The 22,864-nt window shown below is 42.4% G+C and overlaps 1 protein-coding gene across 1 annotated transcript; it reads right to left on the bottom strand.

Moving 5' to 3' along the window:
- Positions 1-965: 965 nt before the first annotated feature.
- On the bottom strand, positions 966-21,452 carry rbm38 (RNA binding motif protein 38). The gene is made up of 5 exons (XM_085782570.1): positions 21,399-21,452; positions 20,963-21,188; positions 18,913-19,036; positions 16,156-16,210; positions 966-2,650 (listed from the first exon to the last, which is right to left on the bottom strand). The coding sequence occupies exons 2-5, from the start codon at positions 21,182-21,184 to the stop codon at positions 2,284-2,286; spliced, it is 768 nt and encodes a 255-aa protein (XP_085638696.1). The 5' UTR covers positions 21,185-21,188; positions 21,399-21,452; the 3' UTR covers positions 966-2,283.
- Positions 21,453-22,864: the final 1,412 nt, after the last annotated feature.

The raw sequence follows: 22,864 nt of genomic DNA on the forward strand, positions 1-22,864 counted from the left end.
CCCACCACAGGACTATTGGTGGTGTCTGATAAGAAACACACAAGTTTATCTTCCACTGTCTTCTGTTGTCCATCACAGCTGATAAACTACACAGAGTAACTCCACCTCCAGAGGTTTGAACCAAACAAAGGTCCAGAGTCAAAGGACGAGTCTGGTGATATTCTATGTTTTACTGACCATGAACAAATCCTATAAAAACACCAAAACAAATAATTAATCAATCTAGATGGTAAAAAAAAAAGAAAGAAAAGAGCTTTCTGTTTTGCCAAATCCACAAACACAAAGATTTAAACCTGTGGGATACAAACTACAAATACCACACATCAATAAGCCACATCCTGACATGTCTCTTCATCACCATGAGCCTGGGCATTGTAATTTATTTTGACAAGCTGAAAACACTACCAACAAATACAATAAATACTCAATTCTAAAAACTACAGTACCCAATTTTACACCATTATTTAGCCATTTTATGTTCCCTTTTACTGCTACTATAAGAGAGAAGAATGAATGAGCTTAAACGTGGGGGGTGAGAGGAGGTGAAGCCAAAGTAATGAGTAACAGAATAATATATGATAATTTTGGTATTTTCATAGGATTTGTAGAGAATAACAGAAGCATAGAATATCACCAGACTAATCCTTTAAATTTCATTACACACATGTGGGAAGGAAACTTGTCCAACTGGACACAATTAGAGACAAATGACAGTCTATGATGGACAACATAAGAATAAAAAAACATTTGAAAAGATGAAATAAAGTAAACATATGTTGGTTAGGGTTTAGCATACGAACTATAGGGTAAACAGGTGACAGAATACAAATATGCATAAATATATGTAACTTACCTGACTCATATGTGCCTCTCCAGGCTCATTCAGCTGCAGTTTAAATACATACATAGATATATAAAGCACTTCATTAAACCTGCAGATAGTAACCACAATAACTGAAATTTAACAACACTCACTCACTTTTTTTTTTTTTTTTTTTTTTTAGAAATATTCCTTTTATTTTGCATATTTGTTTTAAATGTGATGTATGGCTTGGTTTATGACTACTAAGCACTGAGAGACTCCAGTACTATCTCTAAAGCGTCTGTCTGTGCTCTGCAGCAGGACAAAAAACAAAACAAAGAAACAACTCTGACCAGTACAATGGGCTGGAGAAAAAAAAAAAGGAGCTTGGTCCTCACTGGTGTATACTGCATCACTTGTGTTTCTCTGTCACACTCACACACACACACACACACACACACACACACACACACACACACACACACATACAAACAGATACCAAATACACTCACACACATTCAGCAGCAACATATACTTCTCGACACCTACATCCAGACATATTGTACTTGATATGTATCGACACAGCTATGTAATTTAAGTATCATAAAAACCAGGTCCAGGCTCCTTTTGCCCCAAAAGTTACAGGTCACAAAATATCCTAATAAGCGACTGCAGGGATGTCATGTGATGACTATTATGTTGTAAGTGTTAACAAAGTCTCTCTCAGTAGCATTATGAAAACAATATACCAGTGTTGTCGACCTTATTCGTGCTCGTTTCATCATCGTAATTGCATATTCTGTTAAACTGTGATTATCACCATTATAATAACTTGTCAGCAGTTGAACAAAAGGGAGTACAGTAACCATTTTGTTCATTTGAGATGAGAGACTAATAAAAATGACAAACTGAACCAGGTACAGAGAGAGAGAGAGAGAGAGAAAGAGAGAGAGAGAGAGATATCTCTAAGGCCATAGACAGAAACGTAACCTTGACGAGGAGGTAATTGGACCTGTGTTTCTGAAAGAGGAACAGGCTCCCAGCTTGGCTAATGTCCAGCATTCAGCTCAGTACCTTTGGAGAAACTGCAGCTGCAGCATCATGTCAAACAGACATATTTTTCATAGTCTCTGCCGATGCGTTCGCCAGCAGTCGGACTGCCTCCAACCTCTGCAATGAGGGTCAACGGTAAGAGACAAAAAAGTCCAGTGGATTACCAGTCGTCTCTTTCTATAGTCCCTGACTTCTGTCCTTTTATGAAAAACATTCAGATCTTATGCTGATGACAATAGCAATAAAACATTTATTACAACAATAATATATATATAAAAAATCAGGAATGAGAGTGGTTTCTAAAAAGCCCTTTTTTTTGTTTTTATTAAATCACACCCTCTTCCTGGTGATCCAGTCTCATCCTGATGATGCCTCTCTCCTCCTACTGAGTCGTCGCTCCATCGGCTCCAGCTCGGCTCCAGCTCGGCTCACTGCATGCGGTCAGGCTGGTGCAGCGGGTAGTGGAGGAAGGCCTGTGGGGCGGCGGACACGGCGGTGAGCGCGGCCAGAGGGTTAGGGTGCATGGCAGCGGCCGGAGGGGTCGGGGACGCGGTGAGAGCCGGCGCCGGCGTCCCGGGGGAGAAGCTGTAGCTGAGGTAGCCAGCAGAGGGCGACGGTGAGGGGGTGTAGGGGTACTGCTCCAGCCCCGTGGGGGTGTAGTGGCTGTAGGCAGAGCTGTAGTCCAGGTAAGGGGAGGCGAGCGCCGCTGCTGCTGCTGCTGCAGGGCTGAGCTGGGACTGGAGGACCAGACTGGGCTGGAGGAACGCCTGTGGGTAGACGTACTGCTGGGCGAGCCTGCACGCACACACACAGAGAGAGGAGAGGAGAGGAGGAGAAGAGAGGAGGGTTAGGGCAAAAAGAAAATTAACCAATTAAAAAAAAGAACATTTGACATTTATTTTAATTACTGATTAATCTGCCAATTATTTTTTCAAGTAATTGTTAGTCTGGAAAACACCAGTGCCCATGCAGCAAAATTAAAAATGCTCACAGTTAGAACAAGTTGTTGTCGTGCACAGTCCAAAACGCAAAGATATTCAACTTACTATGATTTAAGATGAGGAAAAACTTCAATGTTTGAGAAAGTCAAATGTTTGGTATTTTTGCCCTCTTTTTATGTTGATCACATAATCTACTACATGCTGCAACTAGCATTTTAGTGTAAGTTTTATATGTTTTGTTTTTTTAAATCAAATGCCCAATGATTTTTCAGCACTGGTTCTCAAAATGAACAATTATTTGTTCTTGTATGCCCTTTTTAAAAAATGAAAATCCAATAAAGATATTGTTTAAAAAAAAATGTAATGTTGATCTGACAAAATACTATAAAAACAAGTAAATGTATTTCTGCCATCAATAAAAGACAATAATCATAAATGCAAAACATTACAGATGTGGCTGATATTTTTAGACCCAAGAGTAAGAGAAGTGTTTGATACTGGAGGAAACACACACACGCACACGCACACACACACACAGGCCTGACCTCATTCATCCCCACGTCTGAATATCCAGTGGCAATGTCAGAGAAATCTGATGTGTGTGTGTGTGTGTGTGAGATCTGCCCTGATTATTCTGTGTCATTCAAGCAACGACTGTAACCAGAGACACACACGTGTTGCACGTTAAACATCATTTACCACAAACAGTTTCATACGTGAGCCGTTCCCTTATCCACACATATCAAAAACCAGAGTTTTCCTTTAAGAGCAATTAGCAGCAGTGTTGCCTTTAAATAGACCTCCTCCTCCCTTGTGTTTAAGTTTAATTAGCACACTGCCTGAGAAATTTTCAAAAAGAAACACTTTGTTCCAAATGGAAAATCGATACAGGAAAAGTAAAAAGCTCGATAGGAATTGATTTTGATCACAATCAGTTGTATTTTTCTAAGTAAAAATTGTGATCTCTGAATACAACGGCTGAGCCCACTCTCTCTCTCACACACACACACACACACACTGAAGCTGACACAACAGATGTAACGTATGAGCTCTTTGGTTCTGTGAGCAGTAATGAGGGGAAAAAGCGCTCCTCTGTCCTCCTGTATCCACTCATGCCCTTGCCTCAGGCTGCTCACTTAACCTGCAACCGCCTCCGTTACATCTGGCAACAGCAACAGTGATCATATCAGAGGAACTAGGTTACGTTGCTGCTGCTGCTGCTGCTGCTGCTGCTGCTTAAGTAAAAACAACAGAACATGACAGTATTTAACAGTTACGCTCTCGTGATGGGGGCCGAACAGTGAAAGCCATTAGCCTGACCTGAGCAGAGCAGCGACAAGCGGCGGTGGCTGCTGCTGTTTAGCCCTAAACAGAGTGGGGGGCCGAGATCAGGTGTGATTACACAACAAACACTAAGTCTGGGCCTGTACACACCCACTGCTGCTGTGTACACAACACACATACACACACACACACCAGCATGTAGGCTATAGTACGCCTGCCATTGTAAGTGAATACAGTTTAAACTTATTTGACCTTCTTTAAACTTATTTCTGCTGTGTGCAATAGAGCAGTGGTTCTGAAACTTTTATGTCAAGGACCCCTAAACTGATACAAATTGGACCACGGACTCAAAAATACACAAATATTTGTTCTGAGACTGAATAATGTTACTTTCTTGGTCAATGTACGTTCAAATTAGGACCAATGGCGTGAAATTTTGGAAACATTTTTGAGATATATCTGGAGAAAAACAATTATATTTCTGGGAAAAAGTGGTAAAATTTCAAGAAAATGTTGGGGGACGGCCTTGAACCCCCTCGGTCCCCAGACCCAACTTTGAGTACCACCGCAAAAAGGGAACCACCAAGTCTCAAATACTTATAAAATGATTATAACTGACTGTTTTGTTTGACTTTGTTTCTGTCTTTCTTTATCTCTACCAGCTCAAACAGTCCAGTCCAGTTCTGCTGGAGGTTTCTGCCTCTTTATGAGGTGTTTCCTCAGTTGTGTCGCCAGCTGTTGTCGGAAATTGTTGGGTCTTGAAGAATATGATAAGGAGGTCGGGACTTAATTGATTTGAAAAGCGCAAACAGGAAGAAAATGTGGATTTTTGAGTTATTTTTTTCCAAAGGTTTCAGTTTCTGCCCACACCCTGACCTTTCAAACAAAAATTGAATTTCCAAATGTTTTCATATTCAGCAGCTTAAAACATCTGGAGGTGTGACTGTAGCCTCAGTTACTTCACCAATCTGCACAGAATTATATCAAAACAAGCCCATTGATGATTTGTTTTGTTCAGCCACTTTTTTTTTTTTTACCCATTTGTTTTTTTAGGTGACATCTCGTGGCCACATTATGTACGACAGGAGGGAGAAATGCAGTGATGTATAGAGAGCTAACATAGAGAGCTAACATCCTCACCAGGAGGTGGATGGACGGCTCAACCAGACTCAGGACACTCATGCAGGAACATGAGGTTTGATTCTTACAAGTCGTATTCATGCAGGCACGATAAAGTTGTGTTCGTTAAAGCAGAAGTAAGCGATCCGGTCGTTTTGGCTAATGCTGCGTTCCAGGCAGGCTTTTGAAACCGTAAATTACAGCTTCAAGTCACAACTTACGACTTTGTAGCGTTCCAGGCAACCCACTCGTGTTTTTCCGACCTGTTGCCTGTGAAAGTCACTATAACAGCCACTCGTAACTTCCGACCCGTGAACTCGTACCAGATCGAACTGGTACGACTTCACAGGTCGGAAAAACATGTGTTACGGGCTGCCTTGAACGCACCATAACGTCTTGTCAGCCGACGGAGTTAGCAGCCCCCGCCCTCGTCATGGATCTATTGGTCCTCGTCCCTACGTCACCACATTCAGGCGCATCCCTTGGCTGCACACACAGCCCTGCATGCCGTTCTCTCTCCTCATTGGATAAAACTTGTAGGATACAAGAAAAGTTTTCTCCTCGGCTCAGAGCAGAGCAGAGTGACTGACAGACCCGTGTTTCAGACCAAACACTCTAAGTGATTGCTGTCGGAAGATATAACTATTTAAGACTTATATTAACACAAAAATATCGCTTACTTCTGCTTTAACCAAACTGCCTAAACCTAAATAACCTCTTTAGTTGTTTAGGTTGGAGAACCTGTTGCTTTTCTTACACGCGCCTCGTCCTAAACTTCAAACTGATAGAAACTAAAATGCATGAATCTCTCGTTTGGTCAAAAAACAAAAAACATATCAAACTGTGGCAGAAGAAAACTAGCTCACATACGACACGACACGTCTCCGTCATTCACAGTAAGAAGCTGATTGAGAAAATCAGTCTTGACTCAGCTGAGAAGGCAACGGGCTAACCCCCGGTAGAGATAAAAATCTGCAGACTGATGACATACAACAACATAAAGTCAAAACAAAACTGAAGCTTGTGACACACCCCCCCTCCCTCTTTCCCCTCTCTCTCTCTTTAGTCCTCCATATCCCATCTCTCCTTTGCTCCCTGTTAGGCTCTCCCAGAGCAGAAGTGCAGTGTCATTCCCACGGCTGTGTGCTGCTGCCTGCCTGCCTGCCTGCACCGGCCTGACTGATCCAATGTGACAGTGGCATCGTACGAGAGGGAGCTGCGCTGCGCCTCGCCTCCCCTCTCTCCTCCCCGTGCCTAGCTGGCATCATCACTGGCTGTCAAAAACACATTTAGACATACAGTATACACACACACACACACACAGAGGCAAACACTCAGACATAAATTACAAAGCTCTCTGCAGAAGTGCAAAGCGAGCCTGAGTGAAACAAGTATAATACACACACTCAGTTAACAGGTTCTGTGTCGTCTGTTAAGCGGCTTAGAGGAGGATATGGATAAGTGTGTGTGTAAGTGTGTGTGTGTGTGTGTGAGAGAGAGAAAGAGAAAGAGAGAGGGAGAGAGGGAGAGTGGGGGGTTCAGACATGGCAAGGCTAATTGGCGCAGCTGCATCAGCGTACGCTCACTAACAGACCCATGAGAGCAGAATAACCTCCACTGACTCCCCTCCCCTCCCCTCCCGGCAGGGTTTACTCCCTCACAGCCAGCTTCCTCCAGCAGGATAAAAGACAGAGGATGTACTGAGTAAGAATAATAATAAAAAAAAAGTTTTCTTGTGTGTGTGTGTGTGTGTGTGTGAGGGTCGAGGTCAGGAGGAGGAGTAGGAGGACGGAGCGAGAGAAGGGAGGAGAGATGCTGAGAGGTGAAGGATCAGCCATCATATCCTTCATGCCTTAGGACAGCCACGCTTTTAATAGTTCGGATGAGGGATGTGACGAGGGTGAGTCAGTCAAAGATACAAACACACACTCATGGACACGCACACGGATGACCCTCCGTCCTCTCTCCACGAACACACACACACACACACACACACACAGCTGGAGGGAGGGTGAGTGATAGAAAGGCCAACATCAGCGCTGGACAGTCACTCAGCTCTCATATCAGCAAGCAAGAGCTGCACTTTCACTTGATTAAGGCAAATGAGGCTGCGATAAGTTTACTTTCATGTCAGTCAACATGTCTCTGATTGTATGTTTGAAAATGACTGCGTTAATAAAAGGTCCTTCACTTTTTTCACTTTTTGTTTGTTTGTTGCCATTGAATGAGTGGAAACAAATATGTAAAAGTCAGATTATTATGAAGGTAACACTTTATTTGACGCCTTATCTCTATAACACATTATATAATTTATAATGATAATTATAATATAAAAAATATAATTATATATCATAATGCTTTATAACAATAATCATAACACACTATAAAGCATTTTATCATGACTTATAAGGTCAGGTATTATAATATGTTATAATTGTTAGTAACTCGCTGACAATGCCCACATCAATAATACATTATAAATATAGTTATAATGTGTTATAATTGGCTTATAAACGTGTATAACTATTATTATAAACACTCATAAATTATCATAAGACTTTATAACAATAAGCATAACACATCATAGAGCATTATAACTCTATTATAATACTTGACCTTATAAGCCATTAAAATGCTTTATAATGTGTTATGCTTATTGTTATAAAGCCTTGTGATAATTCATGAGTGTTTATAATGAGAGTTAAACATGTTTATATGCCAATTATAACACATTATAACTATAATGCATTACCAATGTGGGCATATTTGTCAGGGAGTTACTAACAATTATAACGTATTATAATACCTGACCTTATAAATCATGATACAATGCTTTATTGTGTGTTATGATTATTGCTATAAAGCATTATGATCATTTATGAGAGATAGGTGTCAAATAAAGTGTTACCATAAGGATTGTGTATATATAAGGATGCAACAAAATAAAATGTTAAAAGACCTTTTGAATGCACTGTATTGGCTATTTTTCTTCTGATTAGAGCGAGATTTCCATCGATCAGTTAAAACTGAGAGAAACCACAAACCTTTGACCCATTAGATTGAGAAACGGCTCTGTGTCAGTGTCCGGCTATGATCGTGCATGTGATAAAAACACATCATGTGCTTCAAATCTTGGCTCTTGATGAACGTTTATCCAGTTGTGACTCAGCAGCTGTTTGTTTAACATTGAGTGTTACAGTAAAACACTGAGTGTCCCTGCTTCTTTTCTTCCTTTTCTCCCTGTCACATTCCTGGCAGATGAAACATTGTTGGTGTGATGATGGTGATGAGGAGGCGCCTGCAGCCACCGAGTTAATCTGAAATGTTCAGTCATTTGTATATATTTTTTTTTAATGTATGTTCTTGTCAGTGTCTGTTTACAGCTCCATAAAGCTCAGTGAGCAGCGGGGGGGGGGAAAGCAGGAGCTGAGGATAGTAAAAAAAAGACTGCAGATCAAAATGTGTGTCATCTTTTAACAGACAAATGAGCAAAATGGGTTATGAACAACATGATCTTCTTTTCTTTTCTTTTTTTGGTTTATCCTTTTTGTTTCAAATGAGGCTTTTCATGCGACAGAAGCGCCTCTCCTAATTGGGTCCCTGGGTAAGAGAAATATACACCTGAGGGTTGGCCATCTACCTGCACCCCCCCGACAGACAGACAGAGAGACAGACAGACAGACAGACAGACAGACAGACAGACAGACAGACAGACAGACAGACAGACAGACAGACAGACAGACAGACAGAGAGGAATGACTACAGGCTGAGACAGAGGGAGGAGGAGGAAAGAGAAATATACAGCTCTGGAAAAAACCACTTCAGAGACCACTTCAAAATGATCAGTTCCTCTGGTTTTACTATTCATAGCTATGTGTTTGAGTAAAATGAACACTTTTGTTTCATTCTATAACCTACCTACAAAATTTCTCCCAAATTGGAAATAAAAAACATTGTCATTTAGAGCATTTATTTATTTGCAGAAAATGGCAACAGGTCAAAATAACAAAAAAAAATTCTGGCGTTTTCAGACCTTGTACTGTATAATGCAAAGAAAACAAGTTCATATTCATTTAAAAACAACACAACACTACTTTTAAACTTAGGAAGAGTTTAGAAATCAACATTGGTGGAATAATCCCAATTTTTAATCGCAGCAGTGTTTTTTATTTATTTATTTGTAATCTATTATCTATAATCTGGAGTTCAATAGACACTGGAATCAATGGCTGCCATACATGTAGAGAAGTAGATTTTAGAGTGATCTCTTTATTTTTTTCCAGAGCTGTAATTCAGGAGGACAGACAGAGAAACAACAAGAGACATAATGTAGAGAGAGAAAACATAACAGTCGGGGGGTGGAGGGGGATTTGAGTGTAGCGTAGGAGTCGACATAATGGCGCCGAGACCATAAATGCATCTCGCAGACAAAAACAAAATGTGTGTGTGTGTGTCCACCGCTGAAAACTCCACGAGGCCACAGGTGTGCTGTTAGTCTGTGTCTCCCCCACCTCACCACACCTCACCCAACACCCAACCCCCCCCCCCCCCTCTCCTCCTCTGTCTCAACAGGAAGTGCTACTACCCCTGCTGCCACCACCCTGCTCCTCTCACCACACATCCATCCCCTCCCTCGACTTTTTTTCTCTCTCTCTCTCTCTCTCTCTCTCTCTAAAATAAAAAAAAACCCCAACAAACCACAACATTAAAAAAAAAAAAAGAATTTCACTTCTCTCATTTCTGCCAAGCGAACACATTGGGCGCTAAAAAAGTCAGACCAGACAGCAGGCAGCCATGGGCGACAGACGCCCCCACCCCCCATCACCCACACCCCCCCTCCCCCACCCCCCTCCCTCATATGAGACCTTCCTCTGCCGACTTTAACTCTGAGCTACATTTGGCATCGGCTCGTCCTCTGTCATCTTTAAACTTAGAGCAAACACGGCGGAGCAGCAGACGACTGAGCTCTGCTGTGTTTGAGTTTGCCTTTTTATTTATTTGCAGTTGTTTACTCTGTTGTGTGTGTGTGTGTGTGTGTGTGTGTGTGTGTGTGTGCAAAGGCGGTGCCATGTGTGAGCGTCAGACCCTGAAAGCCCCCCCCAGGAGCCCCACAGGCAGCGGTGAAGACGGAGAGTGACAGATGGATTTAGGGAGAGTTTTATGTTTAAAGGAACAGCCTGACATATTTTGGTAAACATGTATATTCACTTCCTGTAACTGAAGATGGGAAGACTGAAAAGCTTCACCACTCACTGATGCAATTGTCAAAGCTGATTTAGTTCTGCAAATAAAACCCCCACATTAACACACAATGCGTCGTTTTAAAGGACAATTACAAAAACAAACAGCTTAGACGAGATATAACGTGAGAACTGGAGAGTTTCAGAGGTGTTGTTGTGTTATTCATCCTAAATAAGGAGCTTATTCGAGGTTTAATGTGACAAAAGCACATTCAACTTTTATTCTACCATCATTATTTTGATTATGATTTCCTCCTTAAATTGTCAGATCAGTAGACTGGCAGCAGCAGCAGATGTTATTGATTCACCTCCTCAGTTACCTCAGATTTCCTTATTAAATGACCTTTGGGATGTTATATGCTCTGTCTGTCATTACAAAGAACCTCCTATCTTATAAAAGCCTATCTACGGGACGTTTTTATTTGACTTGAGTAACATATTAAAGCCCCAGTACAGACTTTTCATTTAGTGTCGATTTTGGCGGCCCCTGTGAACGAAAGCGGTGGTGATGTGCCGGAATGAAGACCGCATTTCCCACTGTCGTGAAGACGTTTGTCTGGCCGGAGCGTGTAGATTTGTTTTGGAAACGTCGGAAAGAAGACGGAACTTACTTTGAAAACTTTTTTTTAGCAGCTATCTGCAGCGTGCGTAGTAATTTATCTATTCGTATCGTTTCGTCAGTGGTCCGACCCGACCATGCCTTCCAGAGGTAGGAGACTACACTGCAAAAACTCAAAATCTTTCCAAGAATATTTGTCTTCTTTCTTGTCAAAATGTCTCAATTTTAGTCTAAACTAATCTCTTTCCACTTAAAATAAGACTCATCACCTAAAAATTTACTTGTTTTTAGACAGCTTTCACTTGTTTCAAACTAATTTTCAATTGAAATAAATAGAAAAATCTGCCAGTGAAAGCAAGTTTTTTGTGCTTGTGATAAGGAAGAAAAACTTGATCCATTGTCAGATTGTTCTACTTATTTAAAGGGGAAAATTTGCTTGAAAAAAGTAAAAAGTGTCTGAAAACAAGCTACTTTTTAAATGTGATGAGTCTTTTTTTTTAAGTATAATGAGATTTATTTTGACTAGAAATTACATTTTGACTAGAAATAAGGCAAATATTCTTGGTAAGATATTGAATTTTTGCAGTGTACTTAGAAATAGCGTATCTTCACACTGATGGGCTCATTTGCTGTTGTAGGTAACAGAGACACATCAGCAGAAACCAGAGACTTTTGCGTATCCAGTTAAAAGCTCCGTACCGGGGCTTTAAGTAAGAATAACCAAAAACAAGTGACTATCTTTAACAGCACATCACGTTACATATTAGCGATAAAGATCAAATGAGGAAGAGCAGCGGTGTCAGTATCATCATGAGAGGAAACTGATGCTGTACATCTGGTTCTTATAATCTTTATCAGGCCTGTTGAGACCTTGAGCTTTATCTTTCAGATGTTTCTTTAAAAAAAAAAAAAGAAAAAAGAAAAAAAAGAAAAGAACTCCTTCACCTTGCCAAGAAATGTCTGAAAGTGACTGCAGTCATACTGATCATGTCAAAGCCACATCCAGCCTGGGAGCAGAGTGATCTGATCTGGACAGATGTGCCCTTTGCATGTACTAAAGCTGAAAAGCAGAACAATTTAACACACTATAGGTTTGTTTATGCCTCGTTTGAATGTGTAGGTTTTTGGATTTAAGAGGTTTTCCCACCTCAGCTCTCTCTCTCTCCTCTTATCATCATGATTTAATGCTGTTGTTGTTGTTGTTGTTGGGTGCAAACTACAGACTGTGATTTCCTACATTCAACCAGAATGACAATGGCAAACCACAGACAGCTTGATTTACCGTGTGTTCATTTTACGTCGTCGTGCGAGTGGAGAGAGAGAGAGAGAGAGAGAGACGAATACCAGCGGTGACAGCAGCAGAAGCAGCAGTTTGAGTTTCCTGTTGTAAAAGACGCGAAGCTGCCATTCACTCGGAGTAAAACACCTCGTGCAGCTGTGCTGTGCTGAAATCTCCTGAGGTTACGGTTGTTGGTATCGCTTCTTCTTCAACAACTGATTTTTTTCCCCCCTTCAACGCAGCTTAATAATAATAAAAAAACAATGAAACTGACGCAGGTTTGTGAGAAACATTGTTGTTTTTGTTGGAAAGGAAAGTGAATGCGCCAAAAGGATTCGACAACACACTGAAGAAGAATCATTCCTCTCATTTCAAACATAACGATTGTCTTCTTTCCTCAGCTTTAGATCAATAGTTATAATTATCTTCATCATTTTCATTTTCCCCAATTAACAGATTAATTGTATGCATCACTTTATTTGTTTAAGTCAGTTTCTTGTTCCATTTAGTTCCTCTTATTCACTTAGGCATATGCAATACCCCTTCTTTTTTGAAGTAAGAATTTACAAAGAAAATGGTTGCAGGTCTTTCCAATACAAAGCGCCATCTGATTGTTTTAGGTCATCTTTATTTTCGTATGTGAGTACAACATGTTCATGTTTCTAATTTGAGTAATAATCTATGTACAATATTCAGTTCAATGTATTCTCTTTTCTCCGCATATTATTTGAGGACAGGGTTTTGGATGGGAGGGGTGGGCAAAGAGCAGGCATCGGCTTCATTTGCTTTATTTAATTGTAATTTGCTTTTCTTTTTTGTTTTGTTCTGTTTGTTTTTTTGTCTTTTTTTTGGTTTTCTGTACTGTCTGTTTTGTAATATTGTTTTGTGGAATGTATATTTGTACCTATGTTTGTACATCTGGGACCCCCTCATAAATGACATGTTGCATCTCAAGGGGCTATATAAATATTTTTCTTATTCTATTGTCTTGTATTGCCCCAACCCCCAAAACATTCACTTTACAAAGACAAAACCCTCCTGTGTAGACACTGACAGCTTAAACACACAACTGTTACACACATCTCAACGCTTAAATGTGTGTGTGTGTGTGTGTGTGTGTTTGCCTTTCAGGCGTGTTAGTTGGTGTTGCTGTTCCAGGTGTGATGCTTTTGCCTCTTTCTAGGTGTCGACGCTACATGTGATTCTCCCCGGGAGCGGAGATTTAAAAAAGAGTGTGGACGACTCCCTCGGCTTCTCTAACGTCCGCCCTCGCCGTGGTGGGAGTCTTTCAATCAGCCCATCATCACTCATTCATAGACTCATCTGGGTCAGCCTCAATTCCCCCATCACTCATTCAGAAATTGAGGACTGCAATATTAATAGCACTCAGAACAGTTGAGGTTTTTAATGGACTTTCCTGTAGCCGCAAGGATCAGAACTCGTTGTCCTGCAGCGAGTCAAGTTTTGAAGGGATCTTTTTCCAAAACCACCACCTCCCTCCCTCCCTTTGTGTGTGTGTGTGTGTGTGTGTGTGTGTGTGTGTGTGTGTGTGTGTGTGTGTGTGTGTGTTTCTTAAAATACCTCCAAAATACAGAAGAACCCATCCGTAAAAAGTTACAACATGAGTTTCAGAGAAGCCGGGCACACCTATCCCAAAATAGCAGAGATTTCATTTCAAAATGACACTTGCAAAATCAACAGCAACTCCCACAGAGCAGCTGTGACACTGGTTGATAATATATTGTATATACTCGTCTGCAAAACCGCCTCAGCAACAGTGATACGCACAATAAGAGCAGTCAGTCAGTCAGTCGGTAGAGCTGGACATGCTCGGCTTATACAACAAGAAGCTGCTGGGTTTCGACCTGCGGAGTCTCTCTCTGTAGTCGTTCCCTCTCCCTGGGAGTGAATCACCCTCCATGCTTCACTCGGGGACTGAGTCATTAAGGCTTCGTACTGTGTTCATACTGAAACTCAGGGAGACGGGATGAAGAGGCAGGCGCCCTTCACATGTGGATTACTGTGAGCCTCCGAGCAGCTCGAGTTTCTGAGCAGCTACACTGCCTCTGCTGCCAATCTGCTCTCCATGTACAATGGGAGTGGGTGATCTGGGCAAAATCCTTTATCTCATCTAATATAATTTGATTTAGTTAACGAAATCTGACACTAACCAGCTGAATTAATACCTGAGAAATTAAGGTACTTCATATCTTTTAAGGCTCCTCGTTCTTATTGATTAATCTGCTGCATGAGAGAAACAAATAAACTATCCTACATGAAGCATCAGGCCGTGTCATACTTTAATTATACTTCCCATGTTAACTCTGTGTGCACTATGTGATATTTCATAGAGAGATGGTAGCTTCTTCACTGCTTTGTCTTGTTACTGACTGGGAGACTTACTAAGGTTTATGTTATGTTGCCTCGAGTGGGACAGAGAGCTGTGTTGCTGGTTTGCAGTAAAGATGCAGCATCAGTCTTTCCTCATCTTTTACAACTTCACCCTCACTATCAGCACAAGACAACTAAACTTCCCTGCAGCGGTTTTCACCGACGACGCTCCAGTGTAGCCATGATGTATTGACATATATTTAAGGAAAGGCCACGATCTGTGAATCCCACCGCTTGAGAGATATTAAAGAGGAACTATGCAAGATTTTTTTTACCTTGACTGAACATCTTCGGAGTAATTGTGATGGTTAAATGACTTGTTATATCAAGAATGGAAGCTCTCTGCCTTACACATCACGTCTCTTGGCCAAAAACCAAACTTGCAACTAAGATCAGCGCCTCTGACCCGTTGTCCCAGCTCTCGTCTCACGAGAGAAACACGGACTGCATTACGGGGTAACACTTTATAATAAACACACTATTAAGCATTAAATACTGAATTCATCATTTACAACACATTAATACATATTAGTATGTCATTTATAAACACAGTAAAACAGGTTTTACTCATCACTGATAAGCACTAAACTATATTAAACTACATAATGAGTATTAATGCGTTATAAATGAATAATTCAGTATTTATTAATGCTTAACTAATGCTTAATAGTGTGTACTTATTATAAAGTGTTACCCTTTACAGCACTACGACACAAACACACCTGGTAATCTGTAATCTCTTGTTAACGTTGCAACGAATGAAACAAATGCACATGGGGGTTTGCGCTGAGTTTTTCTGACAGTAAAAAAATATGCACTCTGAAACTGTAGGGATGAGCTCTGCAGAGAAAAACAAGTGACCGAAACGGCGAGAAAGCGACAGACTTGCATAGTTCCCCCTTAAAAAGATGTAAATATATAACAACACCTACTGTATAGAACTGACAAATTCATGTTACATTGTGGTTTGTATTAGTGAAATCTCACCACCCTATGAATGATAAGGCAGACGGTTGATGCAACAGTCTCTGTATGAACCACAACAGCATTGTGTGTGTGTGTGAGTGCAGAGAGGAAAAACAAAAGAGATGGATGGAAGTTGAGGCTTGTTACACTTGCAGACAGTATAAAGTCCAAACCTTGCGTGAGTGAAAATCAGAATTGAGCTCCTCATGTGTTAAACGGAGCAGAGGAGCGACAGAAGACGAATCCAAAACACAACGTACAGATAATAATAACGATGAAGAACGTGCATTTGGATCGTTGCAGAGTTTTTAAACAAGCATCATTAAGTGCTGTGTGACAACGAGACAGAGTGGCACTTTACCCACCACAGCCTGAGTAAAGTGCTCACAGATGTCAAGGGCGGAGGAGTGAAATGTATTGTGTTGAAGAAGAAGAGGAGGAGGAGGAGGAGGAGGAGGAGGAGGAGGAGGCAGGTGAGGGAGACAGGTGGAAATAGAGGTATTGATTCTTCTCCATCTTACCCATATTGCCTCTGAGCCCACGTAGGATGGACTTGCTGAACTCCGACAGAGAGACCTGCAGACAAAGACAAAGGGAAAGAGAGAGTGAGAGAGCGGTGATAGAGGGAGTTGGGATATTTTAGCTATCGGCAGCACACACACACACACACACACACACACACACACACACACACACACACACACACACACACACACACACACACACACAACAAAAAGAGACGAGTAGACAAGGACAGAGCCGATTCTCTCTCCCTCTCTGTCTCTGCTCGTTTGTCTCAGATGTTAGCACGTATACCGGGGTATCAGAGGCGGACGGTTATTCCCTCGGCACACACACACACACACACACACACACACACACACACACACACACACACACGTAAACACACATGCACACACACAAACATGCTCCAAACACTCACACAAATAATGATGCACTCTCTTCCTCACAAACATTTGTGACCTGGCTGCCTCCAGAGTTCACCAGGAATCAGCTGAGGCTGAGTAAGAAAGGAGCAACTTCTCCTCCTCCTCCTCTTCCTTCCTCCTCCTCTGACTTTATGTCTCCATTCCTCCAGCTATTCACTCCTCTATTATTTCTCCCTTTCACTGTGCTGCCATGACTTCATCAACCCTCCTCTTTTGTTCAGACGTATATCTAAATGCACATTTTCTTTCTTTTCCAGGACAAAGACGACGAGACAGACGCTCTGTTATTCCTCGCTCTTAACAGTCCCGTCCCCTCTCGCTCTTCTTGTCCTCTCTCCTATTCCTATTCTCTCGCTCCCCTCAGACACAATAACAAAATACCAAGCGCTGCCATCTCCCATCAAGCTGCGCGCTCGGGGAGTTGCGTCGCAGGCCCAGGAATAAGGACACGCAGTCAGTTGTTGTTGGCGCTGCTGTTTGTCAATCACACCTGCACTCGGCGGTATTTCAGCTAGTGAGTCTTAAATAAAAAGCAGAGAGGGAGGGAGGGAGAGAGGGAGGGAGAGCTACTGTCAAGGTCTGATGTGCACCGAGACATCAGAGCATGCACACTAGTGATGCACTGAAAAAAGAAACCCTGCAGCATGAACACTGTACATTAACTGGAGTTTATAAAGGGGGGGAATGTATGAATGTATGATGGGGCTGAGTGACGAGCACAGCAGTGGTTTTTACATGTTTTTATCCCATCGACCTCAAATTTGTGCATTTATTGGTCGGTTTATTGATTTTCTGCAGCTTTCAATTTGTTTCAGTGAAGTGGGAAAAGGCTTGAGATGCAGCAACAACACTTAGTTTCTGTTTTTAACACTTAAACGCTGAGTTTGGCTTCACTGGTTACAGCGATACGATTTACCCAGTTTTGTTTTAGTGTGTGTTTATCATGTTTAAATAATTCACCATCACATTTTTTCTGATGAACACTAGCTGACTAACTTGAGCCGATAACACACCTGGCAAGTTAAAAGCCACATAAACGTGGATAAAGCGTTTACATGTCATGTGGCAATATCCTGGTTTCTATCCAGGCTTCCCAAATCAAGATGTTGAGTTTACACATAACAGAGGAATTCAAACACCTCGTCGACTAATGCACATGTAAACACAGCTAGTTTTATTGGCAGCAAGGAATATTGTGATTTTACAGTTGGTGTGTGTCACTTCCTGTGCTGTGTGGGATGCTGGGACTTCCCAGATGTGAGAGACAGCTTCTGAACATCAGCCTTAAAAACACACATGGGAAAGATTCACACCGTCTTTGTCATGACGTCCCTGCTGTTCATGAATGTCAGTGTCACGACTACAGCGAGATGAAAACTTGCAGCAGGAGGACACCATTTTGGATATGATGCCCCCCCCCTCCCCTCTTTCTCTCTCTATCTCCCTCTCTTCATCCATTTATTCAACCACTCTAAAATTAATTTGACAGCAGCAAAACTTTGACTCCGATCCAGAGGATGAAATATTCACTCCTCCTGCGTTAGAGAGCTCAAGCAAGTTTGACTTTAAACATGATGAAAAATTTCCTCTCGCTTTAAATGTGAAACATTGAACTCACCAAAGAACAAACATAATCATGATTCACACATTAGCATGCAAGAGGTTTTTATGACTCATAAACTTAACTGCAGTTTGACACTGGTTTGCTTAACTGCGTTCATGAGTTCAAGTCTTACTGCATAGTGTAATAAAACTGTTGTGTGTGTGTGTGTTTATGTGTGTAGCGGCTAAATGATTTTGTTCTTAACCTCTTTTTTATCACCATCAACAGAGATTCTCTGCAACTATATCCTGGTATTTGCCTCTTGAGCCAAACATCCATCCAAAACATCCAAGATCAATTCAAAAAAAACATCATGAATTCATCTGATCACTGTTGTTTCTACTGAACAAGCAGTCAAAGCCTTTGTGCTTTAGACTTTCATTTTAAACCAGAACGCCAGGGTCGACATGTTCCTTCATTTCCTTAAACATGGGCCCTGTAGTTTGTTTCTAGTTGATCCATAATATACATCATCCTGCTGTTACGAAGGCTTAACGGCAGACAAACCTTCAACAAATATACAATATTCACACACCTGTTGAGGAAAGGTTTGCTAAAACATAGTGCATATCTGTGTTAGGGAATAGTTTAGACTTACAAAGTGGAACAAATGCATGTGTGACCTGTTTTTAAAGATGTGCAGAAACCACACAGAAACCAACAGGCTCTACTACCTATATATATGTTATTGTATAGATCCTCCTGTGTGATCGATCGACACTTACTCGTCTGCGAGCTGCGGGGCTTCGCTCCCAGATACGCCAGGTTCACGTTGGCCTTCCTGCCGTCGATGATGGGGTTTGCGTCTTTGCACGCCCTCTCCGCCGCCCCTCTGTCCACCATGGTCACCTGTTGACAAGGATGTCACAGCATCTCTGATTAGTATCGCTCCTCCTCCATCATGTGAAAGCTTCTGTATCCGGTGTGAAGTGAAGTGAAGTGAAGGGGAGTGATGATCCCAACATGAACTCCCTGATGAAGCGCCGGGCTCAGAGCAGAGCAGAGCAGAGCAGAGCAGAGCAGAGCAGAGCAGAGCGGCCCCTCGGGGAGCTGCTGCCTTTGTTTCACCTCAGATGATTCAATCTCTGAGCTGAATGCAGGAGGAGACACTGACCCCCCCCTCCCTCTCCCCTTCCTCCTCCCCAACACCAACACCACTACATGAAGGGAGCAATCAGTGTGTTTTACTGACTGGTAAAGTGGAGCACCGGCTGTGTGTGAGGTTGGATGTGGGCTGATATGTGGGAGGCAGACACAGACTGGACTGGCGAGGATGAGATACTGGAGTCTACCTCGAGGGAGTGAACTGAGGAGTGGGCAGAAAGCAGTGGGAAGGGGGGCAGTGAAGGTTAAGACACACACAGACACACACAGCGCTGCCTGCCACATGCATACAGGCTGCAGACAGCACACACAGCTCCACTCCAACAATAAATGGGCCATTGGAAATGAAACTGCAGAGCTTGCTTTCATTTCACAGCATCAGACTCTGGACTCTCATTGCAAACGGAGGCGAACGCATGGTTTGAAATCGCTGGTGTTGGGAGAAGCTGCTCCTGGGGGGGGGGGGGGATGAAACAAGCACGCCATCCCAAAGAGGAGAAAACAACTCACACACACACACACACACACATACACACACACACACAGTGGTCACCTCAGCTGATTGACTATGCAGAAGCAGCAGAGATAATTTGAGGTCAGTCCAGTACACATTAATCCGCTCTCTCTTCTTATCTCGCTGTCCTGTCGCTTTCTCTTTAACACACAAACTCACAGTCACACTTACACAAACAGCCAAAAACCATCCAAGCAGAGGGGGGGAGGAGGAGGAGGAGGGGGAGGGGGGCAGGGGGGTAGGGGGAGGGGGGAGGAGGAGGCCTGTGAGGGAGGAAGTCAAAATGAAACTACTGCAGCCTCTTATCTTGCAGAGCCAACTGACATGTCACACCTCTGTGACCAAAGACTCACCCCCCCCTCTCTCTCTCTCTCACCCACAGCCCCCCTCCCCCTTCTCTAGCCCCCCCCCTTTCACACACACACACACACACACACACACACACACACACACACACACACACAGCAGAAAGAGAGAGCGAGAAAGAGAGAGACATCTGTCCACAGCTGCAGCAGCTTATTACCAACTCAAGTGTATCTGTGTGTGTGCTTGTTTGCTGCACACAGAGCAGCACAGTGATCCCTTTACTATGTGTGTGTGTGTGTGTGTGTGTGTGTGTGTGTGTGTTCATTTGTACTTTGGGGCAGCAGAGATAATTGATGACACACTTATATGAAATAACCTGCTACTCATGCTTGGAGCATGTGACTGCCACCACCAGACACACTGCACATGGCTGCTGCTGAAACAAAGTGCCAGTATGTGCTGCCACCAAGGCCCAGACACACACACACACACACACACACACACACACACACACACACACACACACACACACACACACACACACACACACACACACACACACACTCACATTTACACAAAAGCACACACTGACACACACAATCCTGCAGGAGATTGAGATTGAGAACAGGAGATTTAAAGAGAAATACAATTAACCATACAGATAAGGTCGCTTTAAACTCATTACAGGCTGCAGCAGACATGATCTAGTGTGTTTTAAACCCTCTGACTATCTAATTGAGTCAGAGGAGCTGATAAGAGTTTAATTAAAACCCACTTTTCACTCTGCATGTGTACAAGTCCTCGTTTTTTTTTTTATTTATCTCCTTCTAGAAAACACTTGATGAACTTACGAAGCCGTATCCTCTGGATTTTCCCGTCTGCTTGTCCGTGATCACCACCGCCTCGTCGATGTCCCCGAAAGTCTCGAAATATTTCCGAAGTGAAGCGTCGTTGGTGTGATAGGGCAGCCCGCCGACAAAGATCTTGGTGTAAGTTGTGTCTTTCTCCATGGTGGGGTGCATGATCTCTAACGGAACCCCGACGAGCTGACCCAGGAACAGCGGTGAACTCATGCGGCTTTGGAGAGGAGGAGAAGAGAGAGAGAGAGAGAGAGTGACACAAAGAGAGAAAGAAGAGAAAGAGAAAGAGAAAGACAGAGGGAGAGAAAGAGAGGGAGGGAGAGAGAGCAGCAGAATAACTTTACGCTCCTCGGCCACCGATCGAGCGCCTATAGTGACGATAACTGAGCGTCCATGGCTTCAAACGCGCAGCCTCCAGATGCCTCACATGTAACAGCTGGATGTATAGTCCTCCCGACAGGTGTCTCGGACCCTCTTGTCTTCTGTCCCGGAAAAAAAAAAAAAGCAAAGTCTTTAAGCCTCGGTGGGCGCGTCTTGTGTGCGCTGCGTCCAATAGACGAGCGGTGCGTCTTTTCCATTGGCGCATCCCGCCTCCTGCTCCACCCTATCGCGCTCTCTTTCTCTCTCTCTCTCTCTCTCTCTCTCTCTCTCATACACACACACACACACACACACACACACACACACACACACACACACACACACACACACACACACACACACACACACAGGAAACCCCCACATGACAGCTGAAATACTCAACTGCCAGTGAAATGAAGAAACAGATGAATTATTTGAAATCTACTGCAGGAAAGATTAGATGCCACCAAAATATGATTCATAGGCAATGTCATCTAAAATATCAGTGATATATATATAATATAATATATAATATATATGACGGGTTTAGTGGAGAAGGGGAGGAGGCTGTAAAACCACTGACTGAGACCAGGCTGATAAAATCACACAGCAAACTTTGTGAATTTTGTAAAAATTCACACAGCCTGGTTTGAACATGTTTCACCATTTGCCTCATTACTAATGTATGATTTCATGAAAACATTAATATCTTTTCATTTATTTATACATTTAACTGCTACTGTACAACCGCTGTTTTAGGAACAGGGAAATCTTCATCTGCTGAGGGGGTTTGCACAGGTTGGACGGAGCAAAGCTGATCCTGACATGGTCCGACACTCTCGCCATGTGTCAATGTGTCAAGTGTCAATTCTCCAGAGTCAGAGCAGAATTAGATTAATAGGTTGTAAAGACTCTGTCCATCTATTCTTCCAAGCAGAGGACGACCTGCAATTAAAAAAGTGGTTAATTTAAGTCACTTTCAAAGAATCAAGAACGTGAGGATGTGATTGCTTCAACTTTCCTCTCTAACATCTGTTTGTGCAACATCTGCAGTTCTGTATCTGAGCAGTTTCACAGTTTCTGGTTTTCAGGGTCTGAGCTCCACCACAAAAATAAAGATGATGGGTATACCGCTAAGTCTCATTTTTAATTTGAGGAACTTTACATCAATATAAAAATAACACTGTTAACACACAATGACATTTATGAGTAATGACTTGATGCTGAATTTAACTACTACTGAGTTTTATTAGGCAGATGTGTCGTTTCAACAAAGCTCAAACACGCCTCAGAGGTGAGAGAGAGTTAGCGTGTGAGGACAGGGATGAAAGACATGAGGAAAAGTCTGATTGATTTACAACCCACAGCAAAACAAAATGGAACAATGGAAAATAGGAAATGATAGAGAAATAGTTCCAGGCGATCTCATCTCAGTGGTCTTGTTTTCATCATCCTCCAAAACATTTATTATGTGTCAGAAAGATGGACTTAAAGAAAACAATAAAAGAGAAGTACCATGCTCTGAACAGTGGA

Source organism: Trachurus japonicus, chromosome 7, assembly GCF_045865225.1.
Source record: "Trachurus japonicus isolate A0001 chromosome 7, Traja_1.0".
NCBI classification, from domain to species: Eukaryota; Metazoa; Chordata; class Actinopteri; order Carangiformes; family Carangidae; genus Trachurus; species Trachurus japonicus.